This window comes from Corvus moneduloides, chromosome 2 (assembly GCF_009650955.1).
Source record: "Corvus moneduloides isolate bCorMon1 chromosome 2, bCorMon1.pri, whole genome shotgun sequence".
In the NCBI taxonomy this organism is placed as follows: Eukaryota; Metazoa; Chordata; class Aves; order Passeriformes; family Corvidae; genus Corvus; species Corvus moneduloides.
Genome location: NC_045477.1, coordinates 38,754,252 through 38,770,988, shown reverse-complemented (window position 1 = coordinate 38,770,988; position 16,737 = coordinate 38,754,252). Strand labels below are relative to the sequence as shown.

Below are 16,737 nucleotides of genomic sequence, written 5' to 3'. Positions count from 1 at the left end.
GTAAAACTAAGGAACTGATAATATTCTTCTATATCTATCTTTTCTCTATATTCATCTTCTATCTATCTGTCTGTCTGTCTGTCTTTTCTGTGTCTATCGACTTAGCCAAAAACTACCCAGACATAAAGACAAAAATATTTGTTTCATTTTGATATTAATTCACTGTACAATCTCACTACACAGACTCTGATAGAAGGACTTAAATATGTTGGGTTTGCATCAAATTATCCCTCTCTGTTCTGCATTTGAAACTCACACAGGGGATCACTTGCAATTAGAACTGATAGGGATAGGAATTGTGATAAGAATAAACTTTAGACCAAGGACATCACCTGAAAAATGTAAATGTTTGGAGACCAACAGCCCAGAGTTTCAGCTGTCAGGATCAAGGACACAATCCAAATACCTGGGTTGGACACCACAGACTAGTTCATACCCTCTCATTTCAAGAGGAACTGTCAGTTCATTTTGATGCAAATGGCTCAGATGCCTCAGGCGCTGGTACTCGATGTTCTGGACTTTTTTGGCTTGCAGAGCAAAGCAATGAGAGGTTGATCCTTGCAGACCTCAGAGTGCCACGGTCTCTGCTCTACTGTCCCAGTCCCAGCCCTGTGCCTCTCCTCCCAGGTGAACCCTTCTGTGCAAACAAACCTAAAAAAATCCCAAAGGGAACTAAAAAAAACCCCCAAACCTCTCCAGACTCTCAGAGTACTTTATTTCATCTCCCACAGAGCACCAGCTCTTCGGGCTTGTCCCTTTCCAGAGGAGTGATGAGGACAGCCACCCTTCAGATATGCCCTTCCCTGTAGGACCTCTGTCACCCGGCAGCACCCCTTTGTCCTGATCCCACGGGCCACAGAGAACCATCCAAAGCCCATCAGCAGTAATGTAACGTATTTATCCCAGAAAGGCAGAGCAAAGGTGTGGCCTTAGGCACAGAGGCCACTGCTTTGTCCATCTTTATTTCTTCCTGTCAGTCAGCTTCAAAGCTGAGTAGCTGTAAGAGCTCAGTACAGTGCAGATCATTTCTACAATAGATAGAAAACTTCACTGGTACACAGCACTCCTCATTTTCTTTCAGGCTTTCCTCTGTTCTTATCTACAACCCATGTCAGAGTCTGTTCCATCAAGGCCAACTAATGAGGTGTAAGAGTTAAGAGCTCAGCAGAGTATTGCAGAGTCACAGAATGGTTTGAGTTAGAAAGGACCTTAAAATCATCTAGTTCCAACCCCCTGGCATGGGCAGGGACATCTTCCACTAGATCAGGTTGCTCAGAGCCCCGTCCAAAACAGCCTCGAGCAATTCCAGGGATGGGGCATCCACAACTTCTCTGGCCAACCTGTGCCAGTGCCTCACCACCCTCACAGTAAAGAATTTCTCTGTAATATCTAATCTAAACCTAACTTCTTTCATTTTAAAGCCATTATTCCTTGTCCTGTCAATACATGCCCTTGTAAAAAGTCCCTCCTCTGCTTTCTTGTAGCCCCATCAGGTACTGGAAGGAACTTGTATCCCCTAAGCTCAGAATCGTTGGAGATACACCAGAATATCCTGGCTGCTATTCCAGGAGGGCATGGTATTTCCAACAAGGACTGTAACCTCGGCTTGCCCAAGTGGACATCTCAGAGGTTTTATAGCATCTCAGGTGACACCAGATATCTCTATGTGAGCATCCAAATCAAGTTCTGAAACATCTACTGGGTACAGTGACACTGCTCTTAGAAGCAACCCTGAGTTCATCAGTCTGACCCTGTCCTTCCTCATCAGACCTAAAACAGGCGAGTCAATCGCCCCTAAAATTGTGTACTTCTCCCCATGGGTTACTCAGGGAGTTTGAAATAGCAGCCCAGCAGCTGGCACCTGGAGCTGCAGCCCCTCATTATGAGCAAGAAGTGAAGCCCACCTCTAAAATCTCTTCATTGGTGAGATTTCTTTATTTTTTTTCCTTAAAATAGATGCATTAGCTGAGAGTGATTTAATGGCAAGACAGTACAACAGATTCAGTGAGGAACTGGTCTTCTTGCTATAAGCTTGTTTTCATACAATCCTTCTTCCTTGCACTGTGTATCAGCAAAACCACTCCCGATTCAGATGAACTATCTTACACATCCTCTTTCTCTAAGTCTCTTTCATCCCATCATGTAATATTTTCACTTTTGTTGTGTCCTACCACATCTGCCCTCCACCCCTCTGGGTCTTTAAATGAAGTTTCCCTGGAGAATTTTATGCCTGACAGTTTTTTGGCATTTTTTCCAAGAGATGAAGAAAAGCAGGGACAGTCCAGACATCCTCTGCAGATGTCAAAGAACAAATTCAAATCTTGCTTTGGGCTTGTTGAATTTAGTTGACCCTCCCATGAAGGGTGCAAGGTCAGGTATGTCCTCCCAGGAGTGTCTGACTGCAGAGAAGGCTGAGACCTGGCTGCACTCACCCTCAGCCACATGCACCTTCAACCTTTTCCTGTTCCTGTCTACAAAATATGCTGTGAAACATTTGTTCATAGAAAAAAACTTAGTATGTGTACAGTGTTTTAAAAGATTTTGAAACACCCATTTTGAGCAAGGAAGGCAAACCAGAGACACCAATGTCTCCACTGACACCCACAATGGAGCTGCACTTTCTAGGACCTTGTAGCAGGTTCATTTAAGGTGGAAAGGAGTGTTTCTAATTACCATCCAAAAAATGTGCCTTTTAAATGCACAGTGTCCCTTTTGATACTTAAATCATTGGGTCAATTTTAAAAGGCATTACTCAGTTAAAATAGCATTTGGTTATAAATATAAAGGAATATTTCTCCTAAGGTAGGTTAAGTAATCATCTGGTTGTCAGGCTTTTTCATCCCTTTTAATTTTCACTTCTTTTTAAGCACTAATTATAGAGTCTTCCCACCAGATCTGTGCATATCTTACCAAAACCTTTATTTCCCCTTGTACAGAGAGGTCTCACAGAAAACATGGAGTTCCTGCACTTCTCCCCCTTTCTTTCCACAGCCATCACCTATGTGCCTGTGTGTTCCTACCACATCCTGCCAACAGGATCTGCTTAGCCTGTGCCACTGTCCTTTCCATGCACAGCTACCCCTGTCTGTCTGCAGGAGCTGGCACACTGCAGAAAACCTTCCTAAAGATTTGGTCTTTCACTCAGAGTGCATCTGAGAAGAAGACATCTGAGATTTCCCCGTGGAAAGGAGCTGCCCACTCCACTGATGAACAAGGGTATCCAGGAAAGCCATACATGTACCCTGAAAAGGGCAGATTTGACACAGAATTGGTTATAAAGAGCCGTACGTGGACAGATGGTAAAGACTGACAGAGCAACTAAAAAGATATCGGTGTGGCAACTCTACAAGAAATGCAACCAGCTTAATTCTGGAATGCATATATGAGGTTTTTTCCCACAATTATTTCTGTTTACAGGGAGTTTCACAAAGTAGTTTCAAAAAGTCTGTATCATTCCTATAGTTTAATTGAAGAGTCCACCACCAGCTCACTTTCCTACGAGTTTCCAATGCTTGCTTTGAGTATCATCATGTAGGTCCTTTCACTGGTGAATGGTAAATCTTCTTTTACTGTTTCCTAGGTTTATTGTGATCATTACTGAGAGTTTGGTTCAGTCAGCTTTAAACAGACAAGTTCTTAGCCCTATCTTCTGCTTTAGCCTTGTGCCTAGAACCCAGAGAAATACGGATTATCTTCATACCATTTCATATCAGACAAAAGATAACATTTCTCCTACTTTAAACCAATCTGGTATTACCCCTCACATCAGTCTTCCATTACGCATATCAACAATAACTCCTATGCTCTTAATCTCTGCTCCTCACAAAAATAGGATTGGATATCTACTGGAGAACGGGGAAGGCTGCAGAACTGCCAGTGTCTTTCCAAAGACTGAGACTCTGCATCCAGTTCTCCAGACTTTTGGGTTTATCACTCTGTTTCATACTGCTTCTTTTGTTGCAAAGTCCAGCAAATACTCAGCAGTTTCTTTACAAGGCACCACTATTTTTACTGATTTTTTCTGATTGTGTACTCGATCAAAGAACATTATCATCACGCCATTATTCCTCTCTATAACCTAAATTCAACAACACAAAATGGCTCTAAATATACCAGGCTTAGTATCTGTGAGTGTATTTTTTACGTTAACTTTAGCTACTGGAATTTGGGCTTCTTGGAAAAGCAGAAAGGATCAGCAGAACAGGAACCCAACAGAGATGGCCATGGTTGGAGGCAGGAATATAAATGTTTTCCTTGGATTGTTTACTGCAACAGGTAAGCTTTCTTAAGACTTTAAAAAATTCTTCTTAAAGCACATGTATTGCATAGATCTGGGTGACTTTTCTTTCAAAGGAAGTGAACTCCTTTAATGTCAGGGTAGATTTTGCCTAAGTGTGACTTTAAAGGAGTATGGTTTCATGAATCATTTTGGGATGGATTCTTAAAAACCTCTCCTCACTGAGCAGAACCTAATGTTTATGTAGATTCTTTTAAATTAAAGAGATTCATTTAAGAGTTTAGTTAAGAGTTTATTTTAAGAGTGACAAAAGAATACAACACTTTTTATTAAGGAGGACTGTGGTCTTAATTGTGAACCAGTTTCTGTTATCCAACATAACAGAAGAATTTTACTCATGGAAAAGTCCAGTTCTGTGTGGAATAAACTCTCATTCATGGTGAGCATTGGTCTCTCTCTTAAACAGAGTTTCCCTCAGCTTCCCTTTTCTCTCCTTGCTGCCTGGCATAATCTGAAATTTGCTTCCCTGACCTCTTTTTTGTAAAGGCATCCCCCAGTGGCATTTGCCTCGCTAAGACATTGTTGTAAGTTTGTTATCTGACTGCAATGTCTGCTTGCATTTGTTTTCCCTAATGTCTGCTTTCTTAGGCCCTGTAAGCAATGCTCTTCAAGGAGGGCAATTCTCAAAGGCAATTCTATTTCCTCTAGCAAAACTCTTCCTCTGAGAAAAAAATGTAATTAAAAATGACTATATTCAAATTGCCTCTAAATGTTTAAACGTTGAGCTTTTCCATGCACACACAGATATGAATTCTTGAAGCTGGAAAACTATTTAGAGTGAGATTCTAATACTATTATCTGTAGTCAGCAGCACATCTCTGTATGGGAGAAAACTTTGCAAAGAAAATAGAGGTGTGATTAAATATGTGTATGAGAAAAATGTTTACAAGCGCTCAGTGTCCTACAAGGCCAGTTGAGAATACGTCTCTCAATTCTGACCTCTTTGTCTTCCATGTTTACAGCCACCTGGGTTGGAGGAGCATATATCGAGAGCACAGCTGAAATCGTCTACCTGCCTTCAAAAGGATTATTGTGGGTCCAGGCACCTCTGGGATTTGCCTTGTCCCTTGCTATTGGTAAATAATTCATGTAATTAGGACACATAAGCTTTAAAAGCTATATCATAGGAGTATATTAACATATGTAACAGAATATAGGGTACATTTTAAATTTTAAATTTACATTTAAATACATTTTAAATGTGATTTTGTTTTTTCAGTCTCCTGTATATTGAGAATAAGCATTTCTAATGCTAACCTCTGAACTGAAACATAACAAGTCAGGGTAGTTTGGAGCTAGTATGGAGTTTTGCCTGCTTGTAGCAATTTATAGGACAAAAATTTTATCTGAGAATTTAGAAGAGTGTGTCTATGTGCATATTGCTTTTTTTCACATGGTCTCTAATGCACAGACAATTGAGAGTATTGGTATCTAATTTTTTCCTTGGAATTTCTGTGTGATGAAATAATAGGACTTTGATTTTTCCACTAAGATGCATTCTTCTGAATAGTCTTGTCTCAGGATGAATGGGTTGTGCATCCAGCTTATCCCACTTTATAGCTGCTCTCTTTTTTTGTTGAAACTAAGCTAAGTGTGCAGTGTTCTGTACCTGAGTTGCCATTTCTAACTCAGAGAATTACTGGACTCGTGCTGAGGTTCAGCTCTCTTGCCAAGACCAAAGTTGCTTCCAGGCCACACTGTGTTATACCGTAACTCTCTAGGGACACAGGATGATGAAAGCAAGGAGACCTGTGCAGACCTTACACGGGACTTTCTAAAAGAACAATAACCTTTATTGTCAAGTCAAAGAAAAGAGTCCAACTGACATGAATATGAATCAGGCTTGGACATATATTGCCAGCATTGCTTATGTGAGTAATTCTTACTAATGAAACTGAAGAGTGCAGGTCTGATCCTGCAATCTTTGCTCAGGTCAGTGGTGCCCAGACAAGCAGTCCTGTTGGCTTCAGGGTTAGACACAATACATATTCTTTGGTTTTAATGAGATGGCTGCACATCTGAAGTCTAATATTTATGAAGTATAATATTTAGATGAAGGTGGGTGGGACTCTGCTCAATGTGCAGATTAAAACAATATAGTTCTGGGAAGAGACAATGAAGCCACCAAAATGAAAAATGTAATCAGAAAAGGACCATGTATCCACAGGTTGCATCACATGACCAAGGACAAACTTTGCCTCCTTTTTAGCCAAATATGAGTCTTCAATGCCTCACTCTGTCTACTGACATCTTCCACAGGATGCATTTTAGAAAACTTTATGTCTCAGATTGGTAGGTCATTGGGGATGGAGAGGAGATTATATATGGGTGTCCACTGAGCTAAATTCCTCTTACAGTCACACAGATATTTTATGCTGTTTGGGGTGACATAGGGGTCTTCCTTGGCCTCCAGTAGCCACTCCAGAAAGATGTAGGCATGCCAAAAGTGCCTGGTCATATATGTCAGCTGTAAGCAGATACCCTTTATAAGCTGGGACCTCTTGAATGGATGAAACCCCACTTTTAGCAGGTGAATTTAAGCCCCAGTGTCTGGTTGGCTGCATCATTCTCTAAGATCAATTATGTATGAATTCCATGCTCACTAGGTGGGTCTGAGACTCAAATACCATACTATTCTTACCTCTTTTTTTCCCTGGAGTATAAAACATGCAAAATTCTACCAAAATGTCATTAATTTCTGATAGGTGGTTTCTTCTTTGTAAATCCAATGAGATCCAAGAATTACATGACAGTGATGGACCCTCTTCAAGAAACTTATGGGAACATGATGGGAACCTTACTCTTCATTCCGCCACTGCTAGGAGAGGTGTTCTGGTTTGCAGCTATCCTGGCATCCCTGGGTAAATACTTGTTTTCCTGTTATATTTGTTAAAGGTCATGTGGACTTGTCAGAGTGTAATATACATCTGGGAATTGTGGAAAGCTGTGCTTCCTGTCTCCTTTTGGGAGGGGAACAAGCATTTCTCATTTCTGGAAAACATGTTTTCAGGCTTTAAACAAATAGGGCTATATATTCATTATATTATAATAGAGAAATCTGCCAGTGTGAGTTTGTACCTTCCTCTTGCCTGTAGGAGAGCAGATGTAAGAAGGCAAAATGCCTTGGCAATGGCAATGCAGCTCGGTGAGGCTGTAAAAGCAGGAAGGAAATGTGCTTTCTCCAGTTCCCACTCTGCACACTCTCTGTAGACTGCATTTTTCATACACTGTGTTGTACTGGCACCACAGGAGTAACATATCCTTATTTATTCTGTGTTCTGCATGTACAAAATCTGTCCTAAAATACTTGACTGCTGTCCTTGTCTGCAGGAGCAACAATGAGGGTCATCTTGGATATTGGAGGCTCTTTGGCTATCACCATCTCAGCATGCACTGTCATACTTTACACTCTACAGGGAGGCCTCTACTCTGTTGCCTACACTGATGTCATCCAGATGATTTTCATTACCCTCAGCCTGGCAAGTCCTGTGCATTTCTTTGTTACCAGTTTTCTAACTAAAGGGAAAAATCCTGCTCTTATTTTTGGCATGTCTCAGACCAAAATCAACTTCCTTCACCTACAGGTCCTCTTTAGGAGAACAGGTTTCCTGAAAAATGTTACAGTCTTTATAAGTCTTTGTACCTTATGCATTTCAGACTGTGCTCACACAAGCCATTGGCCTTGCTGGATGAACACAGAAAGGTCTGCACAAAAGTGAAGTTTGCAGAACCTGTCCAGAATCATCTTGAATGGAGGAACCATCTTGAATGGAGGAACCATCTTAAATGGAGAGAGATCTGTCTACAGAAAGTACCAATTAACCTGAATTATAGACATGTTCTTGATGATGCCACGAAACACAAACATGTAGATTTAGAGCAAGGAAGGGGGAGAAAGGAAGACTCTAAGTCTAGGTTTAATCTTATGTAACTTTACGTTCTACATCTACCCTAATTTAAATATCTGTTCTCCAAGAACAAGGACATTGGGAAAATGGTTAACGATTTCCATTTCTATCCTAGTGGATCTGTATCCCCTTTGCCCTGGTGAATTCTGCAACGGAAAGTATTTATTACACTGCAACCCATCAATCTTACCAAGACCCTTGGATTGGGAAGATAGAAAAACACTATCTTGGAAGATGGCTGGATGACTTCTTCTACTTGGTACGGAGTATTTCTTGGACAAGTGGTTGGGGGGAGTAATTGTGTGGGGACTTTCTGTCTGGAAAGTGTGTGGGTTCTTCCAGCCAGGAGCCCTATATTGCAAGGCCAGTTGACAGGGGCTGGATGTGTAAAACCGTTCCTCAGCACCCCCTGCAGCAACCTAAATGGACTGAGGAGACCCAGGGCTCAGCGATGGGATGAAAAGAAGCAGTAAGGACACTCCATCCCTAACCCACATGGAGGAACATACCTCTTGAGTAAGACCATCCAAAGAGTCAGTTTCTCTCCTGGCACCTAAATGAGTAATTTCCTACCTTTTGAGATGCTTGTCTTGCAGCCTCAATAGTGTGCTTTTAACATAAGTATGTAAAGTTCCCTCTATTTGAAAAAACATAATAAATTAAAATGACAAGACTGCAGTTTATCAGCAAGCACAGTGCCATTGGCTCCAGTGCACGACACAACTTTTGAGTTACCAATCTAGCCAAGACTACAGGAGGTTTTTCTGCTCTTACTGAACTGATAATAGTGACACACAGAAGCTTGTTTGGTGAGGACAGAATCTTCAGATTTTATCTGATTAATTTTGTGCACTAAGAAAGTGAAAATTGTGGTTTTATTTTTCATTTTAAATGCAAAATATCTAAGTTCGGGTAGATTTATTTACAAAAGTTGCATTCCTGAAAAACTTTCCTTTCACTTTCTCTGTGCCTCACTCACCATTCCAAGCAACCATTTTTCAGCTTTCTCAGTCTGCTTTACCTGCTTTCATTTAAATTTCACGTCCTTGGCAATGAAACCAAAGGAAAAGGGAATTCTCAACTATCAGAAATATCATCTTCAAGAGGTTAGAGCTGGGCAACATTTACGCATTTGAAATGAGAATTTGATAACACTAAAGATTATTGTGGATGATGCCGTACATCAGCCAGCAGCCTGGTGGGTACCACTGGTAACCTATGAATGTTTCAGGTGCTTGGGAGCATCCCGTGGCAGACTTACTTCCAAAGGGTGCTCTCTGCTGCCTCGACAGGACAGGCAAGGCTCACCTCCTACCTCTCTGGACTCGGGTGCTTTGCAATGGCCATCCCCTCGGTGCTCATCGGGGCAGTTGCAGCATCAACAGGTAAAATGAATCGTTTGCCTCTGAGCAATCAACATGTTTTTGGCAAAGGTGATTAAAAGAAGTCCCGACAGAGACTTCAAATTACCCAGGCCTGTGGCCCTTGACACCAAGATAGGTGATCTGTACCAGAAATGCAGAGCCTTCTGAGGTACAGTGCACAACTATTTAAAGACATTTAAACAGCCCCAAGATTTGTTTAAAGCTATTTCCTTATGATGAAATGACTTTTCACAGACCTTACACTGAGGAAAGATGAAGGCAGACTCTCTAAAACCCTGTATTTTAGAAGAAATTTTATGCTTCCTTCTGTTAATGCCTTAGACATGTAAGACCCAGGAATATTACTACAGATTGTTAATAAGGTTCTTGCTTGAAGGAATCAAGAAGTTCAGTCTTGTAAACTCACAGCCTTCATGCAGGGGATCAGTCCTGTGTTGGCTGTGAGCAAGGGTGAAAGAGCAGCCAGATCACTGAACATTTAAGGAAATCAGCTGAAGTCATGAGTTCATCCAATTCCCTTATCCTCATGAGCAGTGTCTAGAGGTTGACCTTTAACTGAGCCAATTCTGGAATCACACAAAGCATATGTAATTCTATAGATGCTGCTGAGGAAAAGGGAAATCTTTGATCTAGTGGGAGCTGCAGCATGCTAAGGGGAATCACAAAAGTTCACAAAAGAACCCAAAAATTAATCTAAGTCCTAAAATACTGAGTGGATCTCAGTTCTTAGCCCTTCTGTGACTGGCCCCTGTGAAAAGGCAACTTCAAAGACAGCAGAAATGTCCACAAAGGATTTGTTGTGACTTTTCCTTGCCTTGTTTTAAAGACTGGAATCAGACAAGCTACGGTCTTCCCAGTCCATTCGAGAGAGGGGAGTCAGCAATGATACTGCCACTTGTTTTGCAACATCTCTGCCCAGCGTATATCTCCATTACTGGTTTGGGGGCCATTGCTGCTGCTGCGATGTCTTCTGCAGATTCAGCTCTTCTCTCCACTGGCTCCATGTTTGCTCACAATATCTACAGGAAAATCCTGAGGAAAAAGGTACCTGGTTGCAGCATTCAGCAGTTTTGGTGTCAGGAAAGACAGTCTTGTTTCAAGGCTATTTCTAAACCAGTCTGTGGCTGAAGGTGTGTGTCCTTCAGCTGCTGAAGAGATTTCTGGAGATAGAGCTCCAAACATAATCCAGGGGTGTTCGTATCCTTGGTAGGGGTACCAATACCCCATACTGGTGAGCTTTGCTCATTCTAACATGACTGGTATAAAATTTGGGCTAAGGTGTTAATGGAAACAGCATAAAACCATGACCCTTAAAGTCAGAGGGCACCTCCAGGGGACCCTGCTTTGCCTGGCTGCTGGTGGCAAGTAGTGCCTGAAAGCATCAAGGGCTTGGCAAGAACCAGCCCAGGCCAGCGCAATGCTGGGCCATCCTGCCAGAAAACACTGTGTCTCTAATGCTGCAATCTCTGCTTTACAGGCTTCAGAGACAGAGGTGTTGTGGGCCATGAGGACCTCCATGTTGGTGTTTGGGGCTGGGGCTGCTGGTCTGGCTTTTTACTCCAGCTCTGTGTATGACCTCTGGTTCCTCAGTGGGGAGCTGGTGTACGCCCTCCTCTTCCCCCAGCTCTGCTGTGCCCTCTTTGCTCCCAGCACGAACACCTATGGATCAGCTGCTGGCTTCTTGGTTGGGCTCCTGCTGCGGCTACTGGCAGGGGAGCCTGCCCTGAGCATCCCCCCTGTCATCCTCTACCCAGCCTGCTCCCTGGTGAACGGGACCTACAGCCAGCTCTTCCCCTTTAAAACATTCACCATGCTTCTCACCTTGGGCACCATCCTTGCCGTTTCATACCTGGCCAAGGCTTTGTTTCAGAGAAACCTCCTCCCTCGCAGCTGGGATGTTTGCAATATCATGGGGGGAACGAGCATTCTCATCCCCTTGCAGCAGGTGGAGAAACAGGAGTGTTTCCCAACCACTGCACTAGAAGAGAAACACAATTAAATGTGGGGCTTCATTTGAAAGGCCGTGATGAATTCAGCAGTTAGAGTATGGCACAGACAGCATCACTCTCCCCTTTGCTTTCTCCACTAATGATTTATTTAAAGTCCTCACTGAGAAATAAAGAGGCGTTCTCTTCATCCAAGGAGAATATGTGAGTTTGAATTCAGCAGTGATTAAAGTCACATGGTGGTGGAGTACAATCTTGTGGTGAGGACCACGGGACACCTTGGGCCCCAGCAGTGGTTGCTTCAAGGTGCCCCTGGTATTCCACCAGAAAGCAAAGCTATAGTTCTGCTCCAACACTTAGGGTGCTCCCAAGTCACATACTTTTCTCACCGCAAAGAAGACAACTTAATGTCTGATAGATTGGGTATTCTTGATTAAAAAAAAAAAAAACCAAACTGGTGAGCAGACCTGTTTCCATTACACAGCAAGGGGTTTAGCATAATCATCCCTGGAAAGCACACCACACCTCTAAAAACACAAATTAATGAAAGCAGTGCAACTGCCACAGCAGTCCAGAAGTAATATCAGTTCTGCACCATTCCTTGTATACTTTACAAAGCTCTCCTTCATACTGCAGAATTTTTTCCACGTGTCTCTCCCCACTGCAGTATCTGCCAGTGGATCCCTCAGCCTGGGAATGTGTGAGACATCCCCTCTATATGATCTGGTAGGGCAGCAGCAGGTAAGCAAGATAAAGCAACAGCCCTTAACTATTCAATAAGAAAGATTTACATAGCCACCATTTACAAAAACTTAACCAGATAGAAGAACGGAGGTGCCAGAGAGACTATTGGGTGAATTTTGTCTAAAACCTGGTAAATCATTTGTGTCAAAGTTTTACCCTAGCAGAGCAACAGGATGCTATGTGACATACACAAACTGGTGTGTGAGAACTCAGAGGACTGTGATGACAGAAGGGTGCTGGAAACTGATCCTAAACTTTCCTGCAGGGACACAAAATCCTAAAATCCTGAAGGCAAGATCCCAAAAGATTCAAGTTACAGATGAGTACAGAAGAGCCCCCAATACCTTGTTTGCATAAATTCTTAATGGCTTGGAAGACAAGAAACCCAGCTAAATAGTGATTTTGGCCTCTAGCCTGAAGTCTGATGGACTGAGAACATCCCCCAGTGAGATGGATCATTCAGATGTGAGCTGAATTGAAGATTCAGGAGGACTCTGTAGTAATGGCTCACAGATGGCTGACATTCCCTCAGCAGCTGTGCAGCATCTTACCAGGGGTCAGTTGCAATCCACCCACAACAGCCAGCAGGAACCACACTCACAGTACCTTTCCAAAGTTATTGTGGGAGCTGCTGTGAGTGGAAACACCTGGCGCTGTTGAAAGGAAGATATTTACTAGCATAACCAAAATACCCTGCAGCAGAGCAACTCTCACAGCCAAGTGAGCTGCTGAGGTGAAAACAAGGTGCTGATCTATGATTTACTTCCAGCATGTGCATGCACAAGGTGAGAAGCTCTGCTGGTGCCACCATGCATTTCTGCAGCAAGCTGAGCAAGGAGCCACAAGACTCTGAATTGTACCAAGGCACCTGCCGTGGCTCAGGAGGAGGTCTGTCAGCCCTGCACTCTAGATACAGCTTTGATGACTCTGCTCCCTGTGGGGATCATTCATCTCTTTTACAACATCCATCCTCAGCAAGGTGGAGATTCTGCTCCTCATCAGAAAAATAGCACATAACCTTATGTTTTGTGCTAGTGTTAGTGAACACCTGGGCACACTAACCTTCCTATGCACAGCAGTCCTGTTGATATACTTTGTTAAACCAAGACTGGAAATTGTCTCCCATGTCTCGGAGATTGCCATGAAATATTAATTATAATGTGTCTAGAAAAGGGAAAGAAACTGGTTTAAAAATCAAAAGCGTTGCCATTGACTATGGTCCCAGGCAGTCACCCACTGGAGTCTTTCACACAGCAGTGATTGAGTGGGAGCATGTGAGGTCGTGCTTAGCCAAGGGAGGCACCAAAGCTATCATTACCTCAGCGCCAGGAGAACAGGGCTCTCGTTAAATCACAGCTGCTGTGTGCTGATTCAAGCATACTCCCCTGAGAGATTTAGGGGTGACCTAGTTTGGGGACCTGTCCATCCCACTATGTGGAGCAGGAGCAGACCAAGCTGACATGCTTCACTTGATCCAGGGCACAGACCTGCTGCACGACCCAGGTAAGAGTGAAACCCCAATGTCCTCATGCCAAGGTCATCACCCTGCTTCCTGACCATAGAATCATAGAATGTAAAGGGCTTGGAAGGGACCTTAAAGATCATCTAGTTCCAAGCCCCCTGCCATGGGCAGGGATGCCACTTACTAGGTGAGGTTGCTCAGAGCCCCATCCAACCTGGCTTTGAACACTTTCAGGGATTGGGCTTCTCCAGGCAACTTGCTCCTATGCCTCACCAACCTTTAAGTAAAGAATTTATTATCTAATCTATAAATACCCTCTTTCATTTTAAAACCATTGCCCCTTGTCCTGTCATCTGCTTATATAAAAAGTCCCCTTCCCTCTTTTTTATAAGCCCCCTTAAGGTACTGGAAGGCCACAATGAGGTCTCCCTGGAGCTTTCTCTTCTCCAGGCTGAACAACCCCAAATCTCTCCAACTGTCTCCATAGGAAAGGTGCTCCATCCCTCTGATCATCTTTGTGGCCTCCTCTGGACCCACTCAGTGCATCTTTCCTGTGCTGGGGACCTTAGAGCTGGATGCAGCACTGTGGGTGGGGTCTCACCAGAGCAGAGCAGAGGGGCAGAATCCCCTCCTTCACCCTGCTGGCCACATTGCTTTTGATGCAGCCCACGATCCATCCCATACAGCAGCTCTGACAGGCAAATGCCTACATCTGGAGATACCTTTTCACTCCACTGTTGTGCTCAACTTCTCCTGCTTTTACCCTGCAGAGACCCAAAGTTTGACATTAAAGCCTTTCTGTGCTAACAGGCTTGGCATGGCTGGCAATAGATCCACAGCTTCCTGAGAGAGCAGCAAAGGACACTGCTGAAGAGCGTCACCACCACCACCGTGTTACCACCCAGCGTCACCACAGAAACTCACAGCGACTTCAAACACGAGAATCTTACTGCTGTCAGGGGTACCTGGCATACTCAGCCACATTTGGCCCTTGCAAAGCTTCCCTAAATTTCATACCACTAAAAGCGCTCCGCTTTGTGTGAAGAGAGGAAAATGGCAAAGACACAATTACTGTAACTCTCATGAATGTTTACCATTTTCCATCCTTATATGACTCTCTCCTCAGAACATCCCCCAACAAACTTAGAAAGAAAACATTCATCAAGGTCGGACAAAGTTTTGGAAGCAATTAGCTGCAAGTAAAATAAATATAAAAGTAATTCTGTCCTCTACTTAATGCCCAAATGTCTAGTTGTTCCAGTCCAGCAGACCCAAGGTCCTTGAGGTGTTGCTAGCATGGGGGATAATGACTGAGCTCCCATGAAGCCATTCTGTTCATGGGTTACAGCCTCCAGTTCAGTATTCCTTTCTTTTTCTTTCCCCCCTATATAAAAAATTCACTTGAGCACTGGAGGACCCCAGTTTACATCTCCACATGTGGATTTACCTCCTTTGACCCTTAGAAGTATCCATGCCAATGACTCTATACAGTTTCAGTTTTCATTAACTTTTCTCAGCCTAGACAGCTGCCACATAAAGCAGAAAACACCAGCATCTGGGGAGTACTTTGTTGTTGCCTGGGCTGGCAGGATCCACTGAGATGCCCTGAGGCTTCCATTGTCTTGCTTTTCTTTGACATTTTTATAGTTCATCTGCAGAGCATCTGAGATGGTATCAGAGTGAAATTTGATTTAAAAAGAAGAACAATGAGAAATCAATGCCATGTACATTAGGTAGATTAACAACTGGCTAACTGACAGGTTGGAAATGTAATTACAAGTAGGAAATTATCATCCAGTATCAGAACCTTTAGGGAGGTTGATTCTTGGCATTGTGCTATGGAACTGCACTCACCAGTGACTGGGTGGGCAATGAGGAGCAGTCCACATCATGTGCTCAGCTGGCCAAACGAGCTGCAGGTCAGTGTGGGCTCATGGACAATCTAATGCAGGTGTCTACAGACAGATCAAGTGTATCCCAGCCTAAAACCAGCTGTTGGCTGTGTTGTCCTCAGGGAAGGTATGAGGCTATGCACTGCAATGTCGAGATTTAGATGAGATCAACCTTACCCATAGCATGCTCCTGCTACTTTGTCTCTTCTTTTTTCCTCACAGGCAGGGTTTATGTCAACATCCAGTGCCTGGAAGTAAAAACTAGACAAATAAAGATTACAAATGAGGCTCCGCATTTTAAACGTAAAGTCCATTAAATAGAGCAAGTTGGCAAGGACTGAGGTGGATTTATCATCACTGAAAATGCTACAGTGAAAGTGAAAGTTTTTCTGAAAGTTATCCCTCTGTTTTAAGAGGAATCCATTCAGCGTAGCCCCAGGGTATCTGATGTCCAGCCCAGAGCTCAGACTGACAAATCCCAGTGATGTTATTTGTTCCTTACTTCTCCTAGCCCTGCTGGAGATGAGCAATCAGGTACCACTGAGGTAACCACTGACTGCCACTCCTGTCTTAATGCTAACATTGCTCAAAGCCCTGCTTGCCACCCTTGGACTCCAACAATGAGAAGTCAAGACCACAGTGTGATTTGGATTTCTAAATCTAAACTGGCTCCTCCATCAGCAGATTCTCTGTATAATGGACACCAAGCTGGTGTATAATGGACACACACAGGTGAGAGAAGAAGGTCTCCTCTCGGTGATGGTGCTGCATAACCTCCTCCACCAGCCACCCACCCATCCTGCACTGAAAAATCAAGTTCCCATCTCTGGTGTGTTGGGAGCAGTTCCTAAGTCCTCCACACACATAGACTGAGGTGGGGTGTAAGGCCAAAGCTATAATTGGTGTTGTGATGTCTGTGTGTGGTGCTCCAGGAGGGAAACCACCCACTGTGCCTGTGCAAGGGTCTGAGCTGTGACTGCCCTGACTTACCCTCACTTGTTTCCATGGGAGACACCATAATTACACCACCATTGCTCAATCACGGCCATTATTTGAAGGGCCACATGCCTGACATGCTTCAGCAGCTGTTCTGCAGGGCCAGA

At 43.5% G+C, this 16,737-nt stretch overlaps 1 protein-coding gene across 4 annotated transcripts; it reads left to right on the top strand.

The window, feature by feature from the left end:
- The first annotated feature begins 1,395 nt into the window (after nucleotides 1-1,395).
- Nucleotides 1,396-14,974, top strand: LOC116439523 (high affinity choline transporter 1-like). 4 transcript variants are annotated; one of them, XM_032099177.1, is made up of 10 exons: nucleotides 4,186-4,676; nucleotides 5,260-5,373; nucleotides 6,465-6,589; nucleotides 7,003-7,158; nucleotides 7,628-7,776; nucleotides 8,321-8,464; nucleotides 9,437-9,590; nucleotides 10,417-10,634; nucleotides 11,068-13,783; nucleotides 14,513-14,974. In XM_032099177.1, the coding sequence occupies exons 3-9, from the start codon at nucleotides 6,577-6,579 to the stop codon at nucleotides 11,587-11,589; spliced, it is 1,356 nt and encodes a 451-aa protein (XP_031955068.1). In that variant the 5' UTR covers nucleotides 4,186-4,676; nucleotides 5,260-5,373; nucleotides 6,465-6,576; the 3' UTR covers nucleotides 11,590-13,783; nucleotides 14,513-14,974. The 4 variants fall into 4 exon arrangements, with proteins under 4 accessions (XP_031955066.1, XP_031955068.1, XP_031955067.1 ...); XM_032099175.1 differs by lacking the exon at nucleotides 6,465-6,589 and having other exon boundaries at nucleotides 1,396-4,275; XM_032099176.1 differs by lacking the exon at nucleotides 6,465-6,589 and having other exon boundaries at nucleotides 4,186-4,275; nucleotides 4,572-5,373.
- The last annotated feature ends 1,763 nt before the right edge of the window (nucleotides 14,975-16,737 follow it).